Source organism: Bubalus bubalis, chromosome 21, assembly GCF_019923935.1.
Source record: "Bubalus bubalis isolate 160015118507 breed Murrah chromosome 21, NDDB_SH_1, whole genome shotgun sequence".
Lineage (NCBI taxonomy): Eukaryota > Metazoa > Chordata > Mammalia > Artiodactyla > Bovidae > Bubalus > Bubalus bubalis.
The window spans coordinates 49,280,793-49,296,285 of NC_059177.1; the positions used below are offsets into that span (position 1 = coordinate 49,280,793).

The following is a 15,493-nucleotide window of genomic DNA, read 5'->3' on the forward strand; positions in this document are numbered from 1 at the left end:
AGGTCTGCCATGGGCCCAGGACACAGTGCTGTCCTTGGGTACCCGCTTCCCTGCTGACATCTCCTCCTGGAGCAAGGAAGCTGCGGAGGAGTAGTTTGTGGTTTAGCCATGTCCGATAGTAGTCTGGTCTCTGTCCTGTCCTCCCCGCTCCTTACCAGTAAAGTCAGGCCATCTTGTGCCCTGTCAGAGCCAGGAACACTCAGCCATCACTTTTGCTCACCTTCAGGATTTCATTGTGTCACAGCCACACTTTTCTCCATTTTACTTTGTCCAGTTCAGTTGTCTTCCTAAAGGAGACTGTAGCGAGTGAAGGTTTGGGGACATGCCCTTCTCCCTCAGCTGTCCCCCAGAGGAGGCTCTAAGGTGCCTGGCAAAGGGCCAGTGAGGGGTTCTTTGGAATCAGTGGCTGTCCCTCTCCTCGTGGGAACCCCAGGGCCTGTGGGCATTTGCAGGGGTCCAGCTCAGGACCTGTTGGCCTGCTTCCCTGAAAACCTTGTTAAAATTGTCCCACAGCTTCCTGAGCTGTAAGCAATCAAACTGGGCACGAAGACCTTTTTTTTACCTTCACTCAGTAAATATTAGAGCTAGGTACTGGCACACGGTGCATCTGTGTAATTTTGAGGGTTCTTTCTGTTACTTTCACCTCTTCCTTGAGCCTTCCAGAGGGATTCAGTGGTCTCTTCACTGCCTGGTAGGCAGATGGTCAAGCAGAGGGCCAGAGACACAGTGCCACCCGTCAGGTGTCACACGTACTCCCTGCTGGTCTAGCTTCTAGGCACCCTTCTCTGATAGTGCTGCTTACTCTGGCCTGTATCTTTTTACAAATACGTTCCCTGCAGATTCTATTGAGAAATTCCTATGAATCCTAGGTTGCCTACCTGTGTCTTTATGATGTCTTTTGAGAACAGAGTGGCTGAGGAGTTGAATGTCATCCTTGACTGGGATCAGCCTGCCTTTTTTAGGGGTCCTGGGGGCTTGGCAGCCTCTGCCCAGGGACTCCAGAGGCCAAAGGACCCCTTGGGCTCAGTCACTCACCCCCCTTTGCAGCCACTTGAAGCACCAGGGGTTAAGAGCTCCAGAGGGCGCTTGCCTGCCTCTCTAGGGCTTGAATTTCAGGCAGGAGGAACCTCTAGGAAGCAAGATGGCACCACAGAGCCAAGTCTTTTGAAAGGGAAGCAAGAGACCCCAGGGGTAACCACCACTGCCAAAATAGTATAGTCTCCAGAGCCAGCTCCAAGGAGATAATTGGAGTGTTTTCTTCTTTCTGGAACCTGGTAATGAACCTTGCTCAGGCATAAATGTGTATGCAGGTGCCTTCTTCTTGGAAGCCTGGTGTGTAATCTAGTCTCTCTCCTCCTTACCTTTCAGCCGACAGCTCTGACAACTCTGATTTGGAAGATGACATCATCTTATCTCTAAATGAGTGAGGAGTCAGCACCACGTGGAAGATTCTTGGCAGGAGAGAAACTGAGTCAGATTAATTCAGAACATCCTCCGTTCCCTTTCTCCTAGGGCTCTCTTAAGGAACTGCATGCCCTGGCCCTGCATTCAGAGAATTATGGTTTAGAGTCTCACTGGAATCTGAGAGTCCTTCTAAGAACAATAACCACAAAAAGACAACAGGGGTTAGGCCCTACTCTGCTTTCCCCTTCTCCTAGGATGGACGTATCTTTCCTCAAGGGAAAAAAAAAAAAAAAAAAAACCATGTCTCTGGGGTTATTTCACAATATATTTTCTTTGTATAATGTTCTTTACTTAAAGAACAAGAAATAGTTTTTTATAAAACTTTAAAAAGAAAAAAAAAAAGGCATTTATAACTGAGGGTATGAACTTATATCCACCAGGTCTGTCCCTGCACTTCATTTTCTATGAAAGAAAATGATGTCTAAAGAACAATAGAGAGGCATTTTTACACACATATTTAAATGAAAAGGAAAATCGTGGTTTCTTAAATTGATAAGGATTAAGAATATTTTATTATAAATATAATATATGATTTTTTAACCTGTTTTGTTGCCTCATATGCCGCCAGGTTAATCTGTTTTCCTTCGTGCCAGAGGTGGGGAGAGGCGCTGCCTGTTTGCTGAGTAAATGCCTGGGTTCACCGACCTTCATGGCTTGGGGGCAGCAAGGTCATTGTGGATATTGGTTTTGTGGAGTTGAGGGAGCTTAGGATATAAGTTCACTCCCTCTATTTTTCTTTGTGATTCAGTTTTTCAAAAATCTTTTTTTCTTCCTTTCTCCCCAATGTGGAAATTACAAATCAAAGGCCTTTTTTCTTTAATGTAAAGTGTATTTATTTAAAAAAAAAAAAATACAAAATAAAACTACAAGTCTGTCTTTGCTTGTTTATGGCCTTTCCCTGTTCTCTTTTACTGAAGTGGGGTGGGGTCCCTTACCTTGCAGCTCTAGCCCAGGCAACATAGAAGATGCCTCCCCGAGAGGCAGCCCGAGACGGGGTGAGCGCACGCTCTGCCCAAAGCACTCTGGGGAGAGAAGCAGCCTCGTCAGCACCTAGCCCTGCTCTGCTGGCATGGGGCAGAGGGGGTCCTCAAGGCACCACCCACCATGTGCCGCCCCTCTGCCCCCGCCGTGTATCCTGGGCTCTGAAGCGAGATCCCGATTCCGGTGTGGGGGAGCCGGAGTGTTAGGGGCCCTCCTGGGATGCTGTGAGCCACGAGCTGACGGACCTAAGGAATGGAAGCCTGGTGGCCATCACCGTTAGTTTTCTTAAAGGAGTACCAGCAGAGACCCTGGCAGTTTGGGGGCAGCTGAGGCTGGGTTAGCAGGTATTCACTGGCTTCACAGCTGGCCTTGCGGTTAAACTGTTCCCACCAAGTAAAGCACCAAACGCTCTTAACTTCTTCACTCACCCCCTCATCCCCTTCTTTCCCACAAGTAGGAGACCCTACTCTCTCCCCAAGTTTACCCAGTTTCTGTTGTAGGCATTTGTTAAGAGATTTTTCTCCGTTTGCTGAGATAAGAGGACAAATCTGTGAAGTAAACAAGACGAGACGGCTAAACCTCACTGGGGGCCGGTAAAGAAATCCCCGCAGGGCTTCGGAACACCACAGAGCGCTCACACACCGAAGCGGGCCTGTGTCGCCAGGCACCTCGTGATCCTCGGGAGGGCAGAGGCCTCGGCTCGTAAACTGCTTCATGCCTCAGCTGAAATGGATTGCTAACACCTAACCTGTAGACTGGTCTGACTGATGGTGCATTACAGGAAAAAAAGGCTAAAAGTCAAGAAGCACTAGAAGCACTGTTATTCTAGTCATTAACTCAGCCGAGCCCCGGTCTCCCTGAACTCCGCCAGCAGCCCTCGGGAGCACCCACCCACAGGTCTCTCGGGTGGAGACGGGGGCCTGCAGTGAGAAAGCAGGATCCTGGTCGACCTGACAACACGCCCTTAGGGAAGCGCCCCGGGGGGGGCGCAAAGAAACATCAGCCCTCCTCCTTATCTGCCAAGGCCGAAGATCTCAGTCCCTTAGGAAGAAACATGCAGAACGTACCAAACGACCAGTGAGGCAAATTTCACCTCCTCTTGGTTTCTGCCTTTAAGCCACACCTCAGGTAGGAACCCCAGGTAGAGGCACTGGTTGCCTGCAGTTAAATCGTTCTCCCTGTGGGGGAAGCATCCTAAATCTGTGGGGATGGCGGAGGGAGGGGATACACACACACATACACACTTAGGACAGATTTGTTCTGCTGCACAGCAGAAGCCAGTAGTAAAGCAATTATCCTCCCGTTTAAAAGACAAAAGCGGAAGGAAGGAAAGAATTGAGAGTCTGAGGCGGAGAATGATCACAATGCAGGAAAACTAGTTCAATTTGGGGCCAGAGAGCACCTATCCCTGAAAAAGGGTGAACAAGGCACGGGTTCACGTGTCCTCTCCAACCAGACTTCATAGCAGGTTTCTGTTTGGGGAAAGCCAGGTAGTGCTCTGGGTCCTGACCACCTGCTCTACGAAAGAACAGCCCAAAGACAGGGCAGCAATGCGGCTCTGGCCTGTGATCTGGGCATTTGTCCCAATTTCACCTGCTTTAACCCTGAAGACTTGGTGGTAAAGAACGCGCCTACCAGTACAGGAGATCCCTGGGTCGGGAAGATCCCCCGGAGGATGGCATGGCTACCCATTCCAGTATTCTTGCCTGGGAAGTCCCAGGGACAGAGGAGCCTGGCAGGCTACAGTCCATGGGGTCGCACAGAGTCGGACACGACTAACGCCACCGCCTGTTCTAGGCACGATGAGGCCACTCCGGCTTCCAGTGCTTCCCACTGCCTGTCTGCATCCCACACTGCTTTGCTCAGATACCTGGCAGATGTGGCTGAAACTCAAGTATAAACACACATTCAACACTTCCTGTGTTTCACATTATGAACGCGCTTGTTCATTAGCAACAGCTGAAGCCCAGGGAGCAGTACTTCCCCAGGCACCTTCCTTCCCGTTTAAATCTCTAAGGTCTCAAAAAGTCATCTCTTGCACTGTTCTTGTGGAGAGAGAGGCCTGTATTCTCTGAGGTCCGCAGTGAGCCCCAGCCTCCATCTCACAAACTTGCTCTCAAAACATCTCTGCTGTCACCTGCGCTGTCTCGCGGCAGCCAGGGTAGTGGATCAAACCTAAAGAGGGGACAGCACGTCAACAGAACCCGCGGTTCTGGTCTCCTGGGGGCTCATTTCCCTTCCTGGAGCGCCTCTTCCTCGTCAGCCTTGACAGTGAAGCTTTTGGACCATCTAAACTGCCACAAACATTTCGAAAAAGTGGGCTGTCCTATGGTGGCCACTGCTGTGACTGATGTCCCTCCCTGGTCCCTGACACTGCGGGCTTCATCTGCCACGCTGGCCATGCTGCCTGTAGAGACACGTGCCAGAGAACTCAGGGCTGTCTGCAAGCCATCTTTCCCTCCCCAGCCTGCATGGCTTTTGCCCGACACCTCAGCAACTGTGACATTTCCCCAGAGAGGGACCCCATTTCCCAGTGGTCCCCACCTCAGCAGTATCAGGGCAGGAGGCCCTAGGCACCTGCGCCCACCCTGCACCTGAGGAAGTTATGTCAGTTTATAAGAGCATCTTCCTAACCCACTGTCTTCCGTCAAAAACTCTTCAGGCCATGGATCCCGTGTCCTTCACTCTGCTCCAGTGGCCAGGCAGAGGCCCACACCAGCCCTGAACGATCATAAGAAAAGCCAGAATTCACAAGCACTGGGAAAAGTTCAAGGATTAACCAAGAAAAGTGGCCTCCCACCCTCCACCCCAACGTCTGACCACCAGTGCCCCTGGGAGTCCGAAGGAGCGCTGTCTCCACCTGGGTATCCCCGGGCTGCTGCATTAAGGGGAGAAGGGAGGCTAACGAGAGGAGGAAGCTGGGCACATCCAGGCACCAAGACCCCAATACTGCACTGCTCCTCCCATGACCACCACACCACGACTAAGGTCTACCTGCTTTCAGAAACGCCTGCCAACCAGGTGCTTTGTTCAACCCCACGGACACACACACTGTTCATGGCAGGAACACAAAAACTACCACAGCGGCTAGCTAGACTTCGGCTTAACCCCTTCCTGTGCAATGGGCTCTGTGGAGGCTGGCATGGCAGGGTCTGAAATGAAACCCACTTGCTCTCAGACCAAATTAGAAACCCCTGTGAATGGAGCCCCGCCTCAGCCCCACGAGCTGGGGGCTGTCAGGCACCAGTGCAGCAGGGCTGGGAGACACGCCGGCAGTGGAAAGATGCCGGAAGGCATCTGTGTGCAGGCAGCGGGGGACAGTCTTCCATCCTTCGAGAAAATCATGTGATTAAACCAGGACTCTAAACAGGATTAAAAATCCATCCTCTGACAAAGGCTTTACTGACAATTTTCCATACAGTTAGTCAAAAAATAAAAAAATACAGAACACAGCAGACAGTATTTCATACACTAGAAGCAGACATGACAGGAGTCCCTTCTCATCACGGTAAAAAAAAAAAAACCCAAAAAACCCAAACCTAAGAACTTAGTTTTTGGTGGGGAGATAGGACTTTGGTCCCCTACCAAACGAAATGGAGTAACCCAGCAGAGAATTCAAATCAAGGGTGTAGGATGGGCCGGGGGTGCAGGGCAGCGGTGGTCAGATTTTAAAATAACTGCTTCAGTGACAAACAGGCTGGAAAAGCCAGGCTCGCGCTAGGCTGTGTCTCTCACTATAACTATCACCATGTGCTCCTCCTCTAGCTTGCCCAGTGTCCTCAGCGCTGACTGGAGGTACTGCTGTGAGAAGTCACAGGGCGGGAAGGCGTAGAGCATGCCTGTGCTGTCTCTGCCCTTGGATCCACCCACTGGCAGGCTGATCACCCCTGCAGCCTGCTTCTGTTTCAAGTAGGAGACCAGGTTCCTGAGAAGCCGCCTCTGTAGGCCAGGCTCCACCGTAGGCATCCCCTCAGAGCCAGGCCCACTGGGGGTCGCCTGGGTGGCCAGGAGCACTGCGTAGCCATTGGGGCTCCCCTGCTTGATGCGTCGTGTGACCTCATCGAGCTTGGGTTGGTCCAGGCGAAGGCGCTGGGCAATCTTCAGCTGGGTCAGCTTACTCCCGGAAGTATGGTCTTTGAGGAGACTGCTGATCACCCCCTGGTCCCCCTCTAGGATGTGCATAGATGTCGGGAAGCAGCTGTTTTTCAACACCAGAAGCCCGTTCCAACCCAGCTGCAGCGTCTGGGCATACTCTGAAAGATTCTTGAGCTTTTTGGTCTCGTGTTTTGGCTCTTCCAGAGGCTTGGGCTCGGCCTCAGTGGTCCGATGATTGCGCTCGCTCTCTCGGGTCTTCTTCCCGTGGGAAGAGTCGGGAGCCTCGTGGTGGTGGTGGTGGCTCCGCTCCTCCGCCCCGTGTCGGCTGTTGCTGAGGGAGTTGCTGCCGGACTCCTTGGTCCCTTCACTGGAATGGTTTTCCTTGCGGCTACGCTCCGGGGTGCGGTCGGAGCCTCGGTCCGTAGGCTGCCCACCACCCTTGGTCCTGCTCCGCTCCTCATAAGGGGAGTGGGTGGCCCTTCCGCGATCACTGGAGAGGCTCCGGCGCTTCCGCCTGTCCTCCCAGGCCTTGGGCAGGCCCCGGTCCCCATCTCCTCCCCAGCGCTCACCACTCCTGCTGCGCACTGAGCGGCTGTAGCCCTCGAGGCTGTTTCGGCGGTCAGAGCTTTTACTGGGGCTGGTCCAGTCCCCTTCCAAAAAGGTCCGCTCTCGATCTGAGTACAGGAGGTGTGGAGGGGTCCTATCCCGCACCCGCAGGTCGGCATCCAGGTTCCTGTGCCGGGTATACCCGTCGGGGAGTAGCTCATAGTGCACAGGGAGGGGGGAGGGCTGGTACTGCTGGGGATACCGAGTCTCCTCTGCTTTGGCAAAATCCACGCGCAGCCTGCGGTCAGGACCCCCCAAGGGAAAGCCCCTCATTTTAGCACAGGCGGCCTGGGCTGCGTCCAAGCTCTCGTATTGGATGTAGGCAAAGCTATCTCCCTTGACATGATCAATGGTCCGAATGCTCCCAAAACGGTCAAACTCCCGGGCCAGAGCCGCCAGTGAGGTGTTAGGTCCCAAGCCACCCACCCAGAGGCGCGTAGTGGGGTTGGCCTTGCCGTACCCTATCTTAATGGGATTGCGGCCTATCACCCGACCCGACATGCCCACCTTGGCCCGGTGGGCCATGTCTAGGTTCTGGAACTTGAGGAAGGCATACGCACCGCCCTGCCCACGGGCGGGTCTCTTGATGACCACCTCCTCAATGATGCCGTACTTCTCGAAAGCCCGTCGCAGCTCCACCTCTGACACGCTGTGGTCCAAATTCCCAATGAAGAGGTTGCGCGTGGCCCGCTGGTCGTCCTCGGGCATCAGGTCCTCCTCGCACACGGCCGGGTAGCCGTAGGGTCGCCCGCGGTCGTCGTATAGCCCGTAGTAGTCCAAGGCCCGCTCCCGGGACAGGCCTACGGCGGCGGCGGCCGCGGCCGCATCTAGAGCAAAGGCTGCGGCAGCGTGGCGGGCGCGGGGCTCCCGCAGCGGAGGGGCGGCAACCGGGGACAGTGAACGCTGCTTGTACTGGTAGCCGCCGTGCAGCGGGAGGTAGCCGAGCGGGTCGGCGGGCGCGGGTGGGCCCGGGGGCGGAGTGGAGGCGGCGGCGCTGCTGCTGCTGCTTCGCCTGCTGCTCCCGCCGCCGCCGCCGCCGCCTCGCAGGTACACGGGCTCCACCTTGAGCGGACGGTCGTAGAGCAGTAGCTGGCGGGCCAGGGCGTGCTGGCGGGCCTCACGCGCGTCCTGCGGGTGCCGGAAGTTCACGTAGGCCACGCGGCCCAGCTCAGGCGTGTGCGACAGGCGCAGGCTGATCTCGCCGAAGCGCTTGAACTGGTGGAAGAGCCGATCTTCGAGGTGCTCGGCAGGCAGCGCGGGGCTCAGGCTGCTGATGAGCAGCGTCTTGTACTCGGGTGCAGCCGCTGAGGAGCCGGGACCCGTGGGCTCGGCCCCGGGCGGCGGCGGAGGTGGCGGTAGTGGAGATGCGCGGGGCGACGCGCCCGAAGCGCCTGGGTCCCCTGAGGCCTTGCCGCCGCGTCCCCCGCCGCCGGCGCCCGAGCCTGAGGAGCGGCCGCTGCTCGCACGGTGATTCGCGTCCCCGGCGCCTCGGCCGTCGCGATGCCCACCGCCGCTGCCCCCGCTACCGCGAGGTTTGTCGCGGGCCCGCGTTGGAACGGGGTGCTTGGCGCCGCCCGAGGCCTTGTGCGCCGCCCGCCGCCCGCCCGCCTCCGCCTCCCGTTCGCGCTCCCGCGGCCGTTTGGCCGACGATGACGAGCCGCGCCCGCTCGGGCTAGAGTCTCGCTCGCTCTGCCTCTTCATGGCGCCGGCGCGGCTGGCGGGCGGGCGGCCCGCAGGCCCCTCACAGCGGCGGCGGCGGCGGCGGCCGAGGAGGCAGCGCCCCCGGCGCCGCCATCTTGGACAAAAGGACTCGGCGCGGCGACGGGGCGGGGCGGGAGCTGCGCTGAGGGCCTGGGCGCCGCGTTATCAGGCTGCGCCGGCCTACCACGTGACCCCATGAAGGGCGGGGCGAAGGCAGCGCCGGGCGTGCGTCATCGGGCTGCGCCGCCCCGTACCACGTGACCCTGTGGCTAGGGGGCGAACCCGCCCGCACTGTGAGCTCTGGCGCCACCGTGCGGATGGCGTGGCCGAGGCTCGGGGCTCCACAGTAAGTGGAGCTCTGGAGCGGGACAGAGGCCTCGCAGGCGCGGGTATGCCAGGCCTTGAACTTTATGGGATATTCCAATCCCAGGACTAGGTTTGGGTGACCACCCCCAAGCCCTGCCTTGGCATCTACTGACTGGGTCCGGCATTAACAACCCAAACCCACACCCCGTATCTCCAGTATCCCCTGCGTTCATGTTCACTTGTGGCAGCCGCCCGAAAGGCCTTGAGAATCATGGCTATGCACTCAGAAGACGGCGAGACCTGTTGGATCCCTGGCTGGGCACAGAAATCCAAAACCTATGGTTTCTAGGGTGGGAACAGGCTCCTTAGAGCAACGGGGCCCACCCTCCGCTTGGGCATTCGAGTACACTGAGGACTGTAAGGGAAGGGTCACGGAGCCAAGGGCAAAGAGAAGGCCGAACTCAGCGGCTACCCAGTTTGCCATGCTTACCTCTCCTTGGCCAGTGCTCTCGTATCCACCTCCATGGTGGTGACATGAAGGGGAAATCCTGTTCGGGTGCCAAGCCCCCTCAGGGCAACTTTCATTTTCCATGGAGAGTTAACCGGAGGCTTCACAGGACCTGACCCAACTTAAGCCACAGAAACCGAGGCATGGGAAGAGCGCATGGGCGTCTTCTGCCCTCCCACGACCAGAAGCCTTTGCGAGGAGAGCCTGCAGCAGCTAACGCAGGTGCACTAGATTAACGTCTTACAAGAAACACCTGTTAACGTTCCAGGTCTCCTTCTAGGCGGCTTCCAGGAGTTAACCCCTTTAAAGATAACCTTGGGGATCACCCTCTGGTAGCAGTTGGACTGTCTTCCCTGTTTGGTGTAGCCTGGAGGACACAGAGGCCACCAGAACACAGCTGCTAGGTTGAAACAGCTCCATCTACTAAGATTTCTGGTTCTAGCCATGCAATTTCTCAACACCTTTCAGGGGCTCAGAAAACTTTGCTTGTCTGATCATAACAGCCCATCTAATTCCTCCAAGTAGGGAGCACCTGGCCTAAGAAGTGCATTCTTAAGTTTCTCAGACATGAGAATTGTGGGCCTGCTGCTCACAGCCATTAGTGGACCCCATAGCCAGCTGAGGGCCCTCTACCTTGGCAACCTGAATTTAGGAACCGCACAAATGATGTGACCTGAGGTCAGAGCATGTACGCAGTTTCTTAGTCCTCCCCTTGTGGTGGTCTCTGAGGGCATGAGGAGCAGTCCACTGAGTCACAGTTCATGCTGGTCATTGGGTTTCCCACGCACCAACCCCCAAAAGAGCAAGTAAAAGCCAGACTCCAGGGACATCCTTTCAGGACTTCCAACTGTTAGGCTTATCTTAGGTAAACAAAGGCAAAAGACAGCCTCCCTCTGGCTCTTTGTACAAACCAACTCCTGCCAGTTTTGCAAAATTCCGACTAGGTACCAGAGGCTTAGGGTTGACACTGGACCACAAACTGAGTTGAGCAAGTAGATGGCCAGATCTGGACAGTGACTGATGGAGGTAGCCAGGCCATGAGTATCTTCAGAAATGTGACAGTACTGAACTACTCAGTTACTGAAGTCATCATTGCAGAAAACTGCATTAAACCTCAGTCTTGCTTGCAACCCAGCCCCCTCTCTAGATAGTCCCTATGGGCTGGGGGTTATCAAGACCCACCTCCTCTCTGAGAACCTCTCCACTCTTGCACAGCCCCACAGGCCCCTTGCCCTGTCCTGGCATCCCAGCATTGACTGGTGGTTGAGGGACAAATGTGAATATACCTGAAAACTCTTTGTAAACCGGAAAGCATAAACCGGTGAAATCGTCATCATGGGTAAAACCCTATTTCAGTATTCACTTTAATACTTCAAGGACAGCTAGAAATTTTCTTCCTTTAATAAAAAAATCCCAGACATACTCTGAAGTCCTAGAGTAAATGGGCAACAGAACAAAGTGAATCTCCCCCAAGGGGACGCTGTACACCCAGCATCATCATGAAAGCTCCAGGCTTCACACCTGACTTTGTCAGGAGTCTGCCTAAAAAATAAATTACAAAAAGGCTGTTTGGGGTAGACACAAATGAAGTGTTTCCTCCCTCAGGAGCAGCAGGGATCGAGCCAACTACAAATCAGTCCGTGAACTAGCTGCCTTGGGAGCATATTTAGGCATCAGTTCATTAATCTTCCGGATGTAGTCAGACTTTTCCGCACAGCCTTTGCACGTCTCCCCCCAGTCGTCCAGGATCTTCTTTAGCTCTTTAACTCGGAGCTTCTTCAGGTCCACTGTGCTCAGGTCGATCTGTTTGTCTGGAGGAAAGAGCAGGGAGAATAACCAGCTGGGTGGGAGCAACTGTGGACCCCAGCAGTCCTTGCACAGCCAAGCTGTCACTTAAAACCAGCAGACCTACTGACTGTAGGGAGAGACGCATGCAGGTGTGTCAGTGCCTGGTGCCCCCAGGAGGGGAACTGGCCCAGCCCCTTCACCAGAAGGCGGGTCTCACGCTGGCAGTGTGAGTAACCCCAGTTACTCACTGGCAGTCTGTGTAACCCCAGACATACAGTGTCAGCAGGGACAGATGGAGGCCATGTGGTCCTTACAGAAGGAACCTTCTAGGAGGAATATGGCGCCCACTCCAAGTGCCTCTTACTAAAAGTCACGGTAGAGCCCACGGCACTGGAGAATGAGAGTTCTAGGGTGACAGAGCAGACAGATCCCCTAGCCTCAGTTTCCCAACACAGACCCTGGTCGGGCTCTTGAATTAGGAGCCTACTCCCCATGACCACCTGTGATCACAGAGAGACCTTCTGCCAGAAGCACTGAACTAGGATCACTCTCAGAAGACCAGTTATCCTTGACACAATGGGGTAAAATGCAGCCCTTGGACACTCAATTCATGGTAAAACATGCTGGTGCTGTTTCAGTTTTATGGAAGAGAACAACTCTTCTTGGCTCCAATTCTTTCTGAAAACCTGAGCTCTTTTTCCCACTGGAAACTTCTTCAGCAAAAGAGGTGCTGTGTGCCCATAACCTTAGGCTTTCCTGTTGGGACACAGCTGTTCTTTTCAAAATAGTAAAAGTCACTCAGCCTTCAGAGTGTGCAGTCAGGACAAGCTCATTAAAGCCAAGTCAGACAACATACCTTCTCTGCTCAAATCCCAAAATTCTCATCTTCCCTCAGACTAAAACCAAATCTTCACCAACATGCAAGGCCCTCTATGACCTGCCCACACACCTGTCATGGCACTGGCTGCCTTTACATCTGCCTGTGTCCTCTGACTGAAATTCTCTTCCCTGAGCTGTGCCAGTGGCTAATCCCCCACCTCCTTTTCAAAGTCTGCTGAAATGTCACCTCCTGGGCTTCCCTGATAGCTCAGTTGGTAAAGAAGCCACCTGAAATGATCCCAGTTCGACTCCTGGGTCGGGAAGATCTGCTGGAGCAATGTGGGAGACCTGGGTTTGATCCCTGGGTTGGGAAGAGCCCCTAGAGAAGGGAAAGGCTACCCACTCCAGTATTGTGGCCTAGAGAATTCCATGGACTGTACAGTCCATGGGGTGGCAAAACGTCAGACACGACTGAGTGACCTGCACTTTCACTGAGGCCTGTTCTGACCTCCGCCCACCAGGACGCAAGGTTGAGTCTGTGCCCCTGCCCATTTACCACCACCGACCTTGTTACGTAACTCACTCATAAAGACTCTAGTTTATCACCCGCCTTCCCCAGCTAGAAAGTACACTTCATTAATGCCTGAGCACAGAGAGGGTTCAGCGTTGGTTAAATAATGCCACACTCACCATACTTTAGTTCACAGATCTGACTGTCTTTCTTCTTGAGCTTCTCACAGATCTTCTCCACAGGGATGTGGTGGGACAGGGGCTTGGACACCTCGTTGATGATCTTGGTGGCTGCATCCTCTGTGGCCCCAATGTAGTAGCACTGTGGCAAGAAAGGAGAATGGCCTTCAGGAGGTGCCCCTTAAGAGCTATCTCCTCCAAGGCACACTGACATCTCAAAACATCTTCTGTCTCTGCCAGGACCTCATTTTCCTACACCCCGCCTGTACTGGCAGTCAGATTCAGCGTAAACCCCAGGCTTTTAGTACACACTTGGTCCCAGAGCTGACAGCCACCAGATGAATTTAAAAGTCACCAAGGTTCAAACCTTTAAACAGAAAGACAGACAAACCAGAGACTGCCAGGGAAGCTGAGGCTACCAAAACTATTGTTTCATTAGAATTCAGCCCTAGCCTCCCCTGTGCCCATTCCATCATCATCGGTCCTCACTCATGCCAAGATTGCTCTGGCCTCTGGGCACTCACATTGGCTGTTCCCTCTGCCTGTAACGTTCTTTCCTCCTCCATAATGATGACCCTGTCTCAGAAAAATTCTTGACTACTAAGTTAGCACCCACCCTCTCTACCATACCCTCCTGGTCCATTTTCTGCACAACTTGCATCCCACCACATCATTTGCCTGTCACTGCTCTCCCCTGATATTTCCGGTGTCCAGCACACAATAGGTGCTTAATCAACACTAAGAGGATAACATCCCAAAGGCGGAATACAGAAAGCACTTCAGACCCACATTAGTTCACTGACAGAACAGCTGGTCTCCTCAATAGACAAGTGGGCGGGGTCTTGTACTTCCAGGCCTGGCAAGTGGATACTTAAAACGCTGGCCAGGGCCAGCCTGGGGAGGGCCAAACAGCTACTTACCAACCGATTCTCTTTGCCTCTTGCTTCACGGCAGAACTTTATAAGTTCTTTTTCAATAGAGGCTGGAGAGAATGTGACATCTCTGTCTTTGAGGTCCTGGTAAAATCTTCCCAGATAAGAAATACAAACTGAAAAAGAGAAAGAAGGAAGATGCTCCAGTCATCACCAAGTTGCAAGCCAATTCAGTAGGCGGGAACTCCAGCAGCAATTTTAATAAGAGACACGGAGAAAGGGGAGTTTTTCTACCACTGGATTTTCTCGGGTGCCCACAGGTAGACAGAACCGTGCTCCGGGTTGCTGGGTCCCCGAGTACACCCAGGGGATGCGGGGAACGAACATCACCGAATGACCCACAAACGGCTCTTCCCTGCTCTTCCCGTAAAGTTTAAACCGAGACTGAACACGTGTCCTTGAGATAGGCTCACTGTGACCTCATAAATGGACAAACTAGAGGCCGAAGAGGAAAAAACGATGCAAATGCTACTCATTTCCAAATGCAACACCGAACCCCAACGTGAATCTTTGCAACCTTATCACACAAGGCGCGGTGCCCACGGGCGGCCCTCAGGACACCCCACCTGAGCCAGAACCGCTCCCAGGAGCTTCTGCCCAGTGATGGTAAAGGACCAAAACTCCGGCGTTATCTCAGTTTCAGGCCAAATTGTCTGTACGATCTAGTCCTAACTTTCTCGTCAGACCAATGTTTTTTAGGCCCAGAAAATGTTTTCTAGACCCGGCGTTGGTCCCTCTTCTAGCAGACCCCGCTGGGGCCGGCCGCCCTCGCCCGCATTAGCCCCGGCCTCTCAGCCTTTCGGTGGTTTGGTTGAGTTCAGCGCCGCCGCCAGGCCGGCCACAGCGCTCGGACCCCCAACTCCGCCTTACCTTCGCAGTCACCCTGTCGTAGCGCCCGGCTGGCCGGCAGCACGCTCAGAGCCAGCGCCACGGCCAGCCCGTGGGTAGCCCACATCCTCCACAACCCGCCGCCGCTGCCGCTTTCGCCGGACTGAACCGCGCCCGCCGTGCGGCGCAGCCCCCAGGTCCTGGCCGCGCGCCGTGGCCCCCTATTGGCTGGCGCCCCCCACACTCTCCCACACACCGTTCCCCCATTGGTCCACGCGCCTCGGAGCCCAGAAGAGCGGCTCCACGCTACCCTTCCTCATTGGCCGATGGCATCGCCCGCCCTCCGCCCTAGACAGTTGTCGACCGCTGATTGAACCGGGGCTGCTCGCAGGAAGAGGCCGAGAGGCGGCGGAAGCGGCTCAGTCGCCATCTTTGGTAGGGGCAGGGGCTGAGGCCGAAGCGGAGCACCATCAGCCTGGAGTGGAATTCGGCCGCTGCCCCGCGCCTGCTCAGTTGCTTTGTGTACCCTCTGTTCTGGGCCCCAAGTCCTCCCGAAGAATCCCACGGACTTCTCCGCTATGGTCCCGATTCGTGGCGCAGGTCAGGGGCTCTGTGGTCAGCCGCAACCCAACAGGCAGGGAGGGAGGGCGGCCGGCCGCGGGCAAGGCTCCGAAGAGGTTTCTTTCCTTTTTCTTAAGGGACCACGTGGGCTGGGGAACCGCTGAAGAGAGTCCGGATTGCCCCGACAGGAGGACCCAGTCGGGGCGGACAGATG

At 55.0% G+C, this 15,493-nt stretch overlaps 3 protein-coding genes across 12 annotated transcripts in view; 1 reads left to right on the forward strand and 2 right to left on the reverse strand.

Moving 5' to 3' along the window:
* DCAF1 (DDB1 and CUL4 associated factor 1) overlaps positions 1–2,350 on the forward strand; it is a 101,165-nt gene extending 98,815 nt beyond the window's left edge. For all 10 annotated transcript variants that reach the window (XM_044933911.2, XM_044933908.2, XM_044933909.2 and 7 more), the window contains one exon: positions 1,369–2,350. Coding sequence is in view for 1 of the 10 variants with exons in the window: in XM_044933909.2 (XP_044789844.1) it covers positions 1,369–1,427 (59 nt within the window). In the remaining 9 variants the exon portion in view is untranslated. The remainder of the gene's footprint in view (positions 1–1,368) is intronic.
* A 3,467-nt stretch (positions 2,351–5,817) lies between these two features.
* Positions 5,818–8,961, reverse strand: RBM15B (RNA binding motif protein 15B). Its single transcript, XM_006045024.4, has one exon. The coding sequence runs from the start codon at positions 8,845–8,847 to the stop codon at positions 6,163–6,165; it is 2,685 nt and encodes an 894-aa protein (XP_006045086.2). The 5' UTR covers positions 8,848–8,961; the 3' UTR covers positions 5,818–6,162.
* A 2,077-nt stretch (positions 8,962–11,038) lies between these two features.
* On the reverse strand, positions 11,039–14,917 carry MANF (mesencephalic astrocyte derived neurotrophic factor). Its single transcript, XM_006044991.3, has 4 exons — positions 14,761–14,917; positions 13,879–14,006; positions 12,959–13,100; positions 11,039–11,472 (listed from the first exon to the last, which is right to left on the reverse strand). Exons 1-4 carry the CDS (start codon positions 14,843–14,845, stop codon positions 11,288–11,290), a joined length of 540 nt encoding a protein of 179 aa, XP_006045053.1. The 5' UTR covers positions 14,846–14,917; the 3' UTR covers positions 11,039–11,287.
* Between the last annotated feature and the right edge of the window lie 576 nt (positions 14,918–15,493).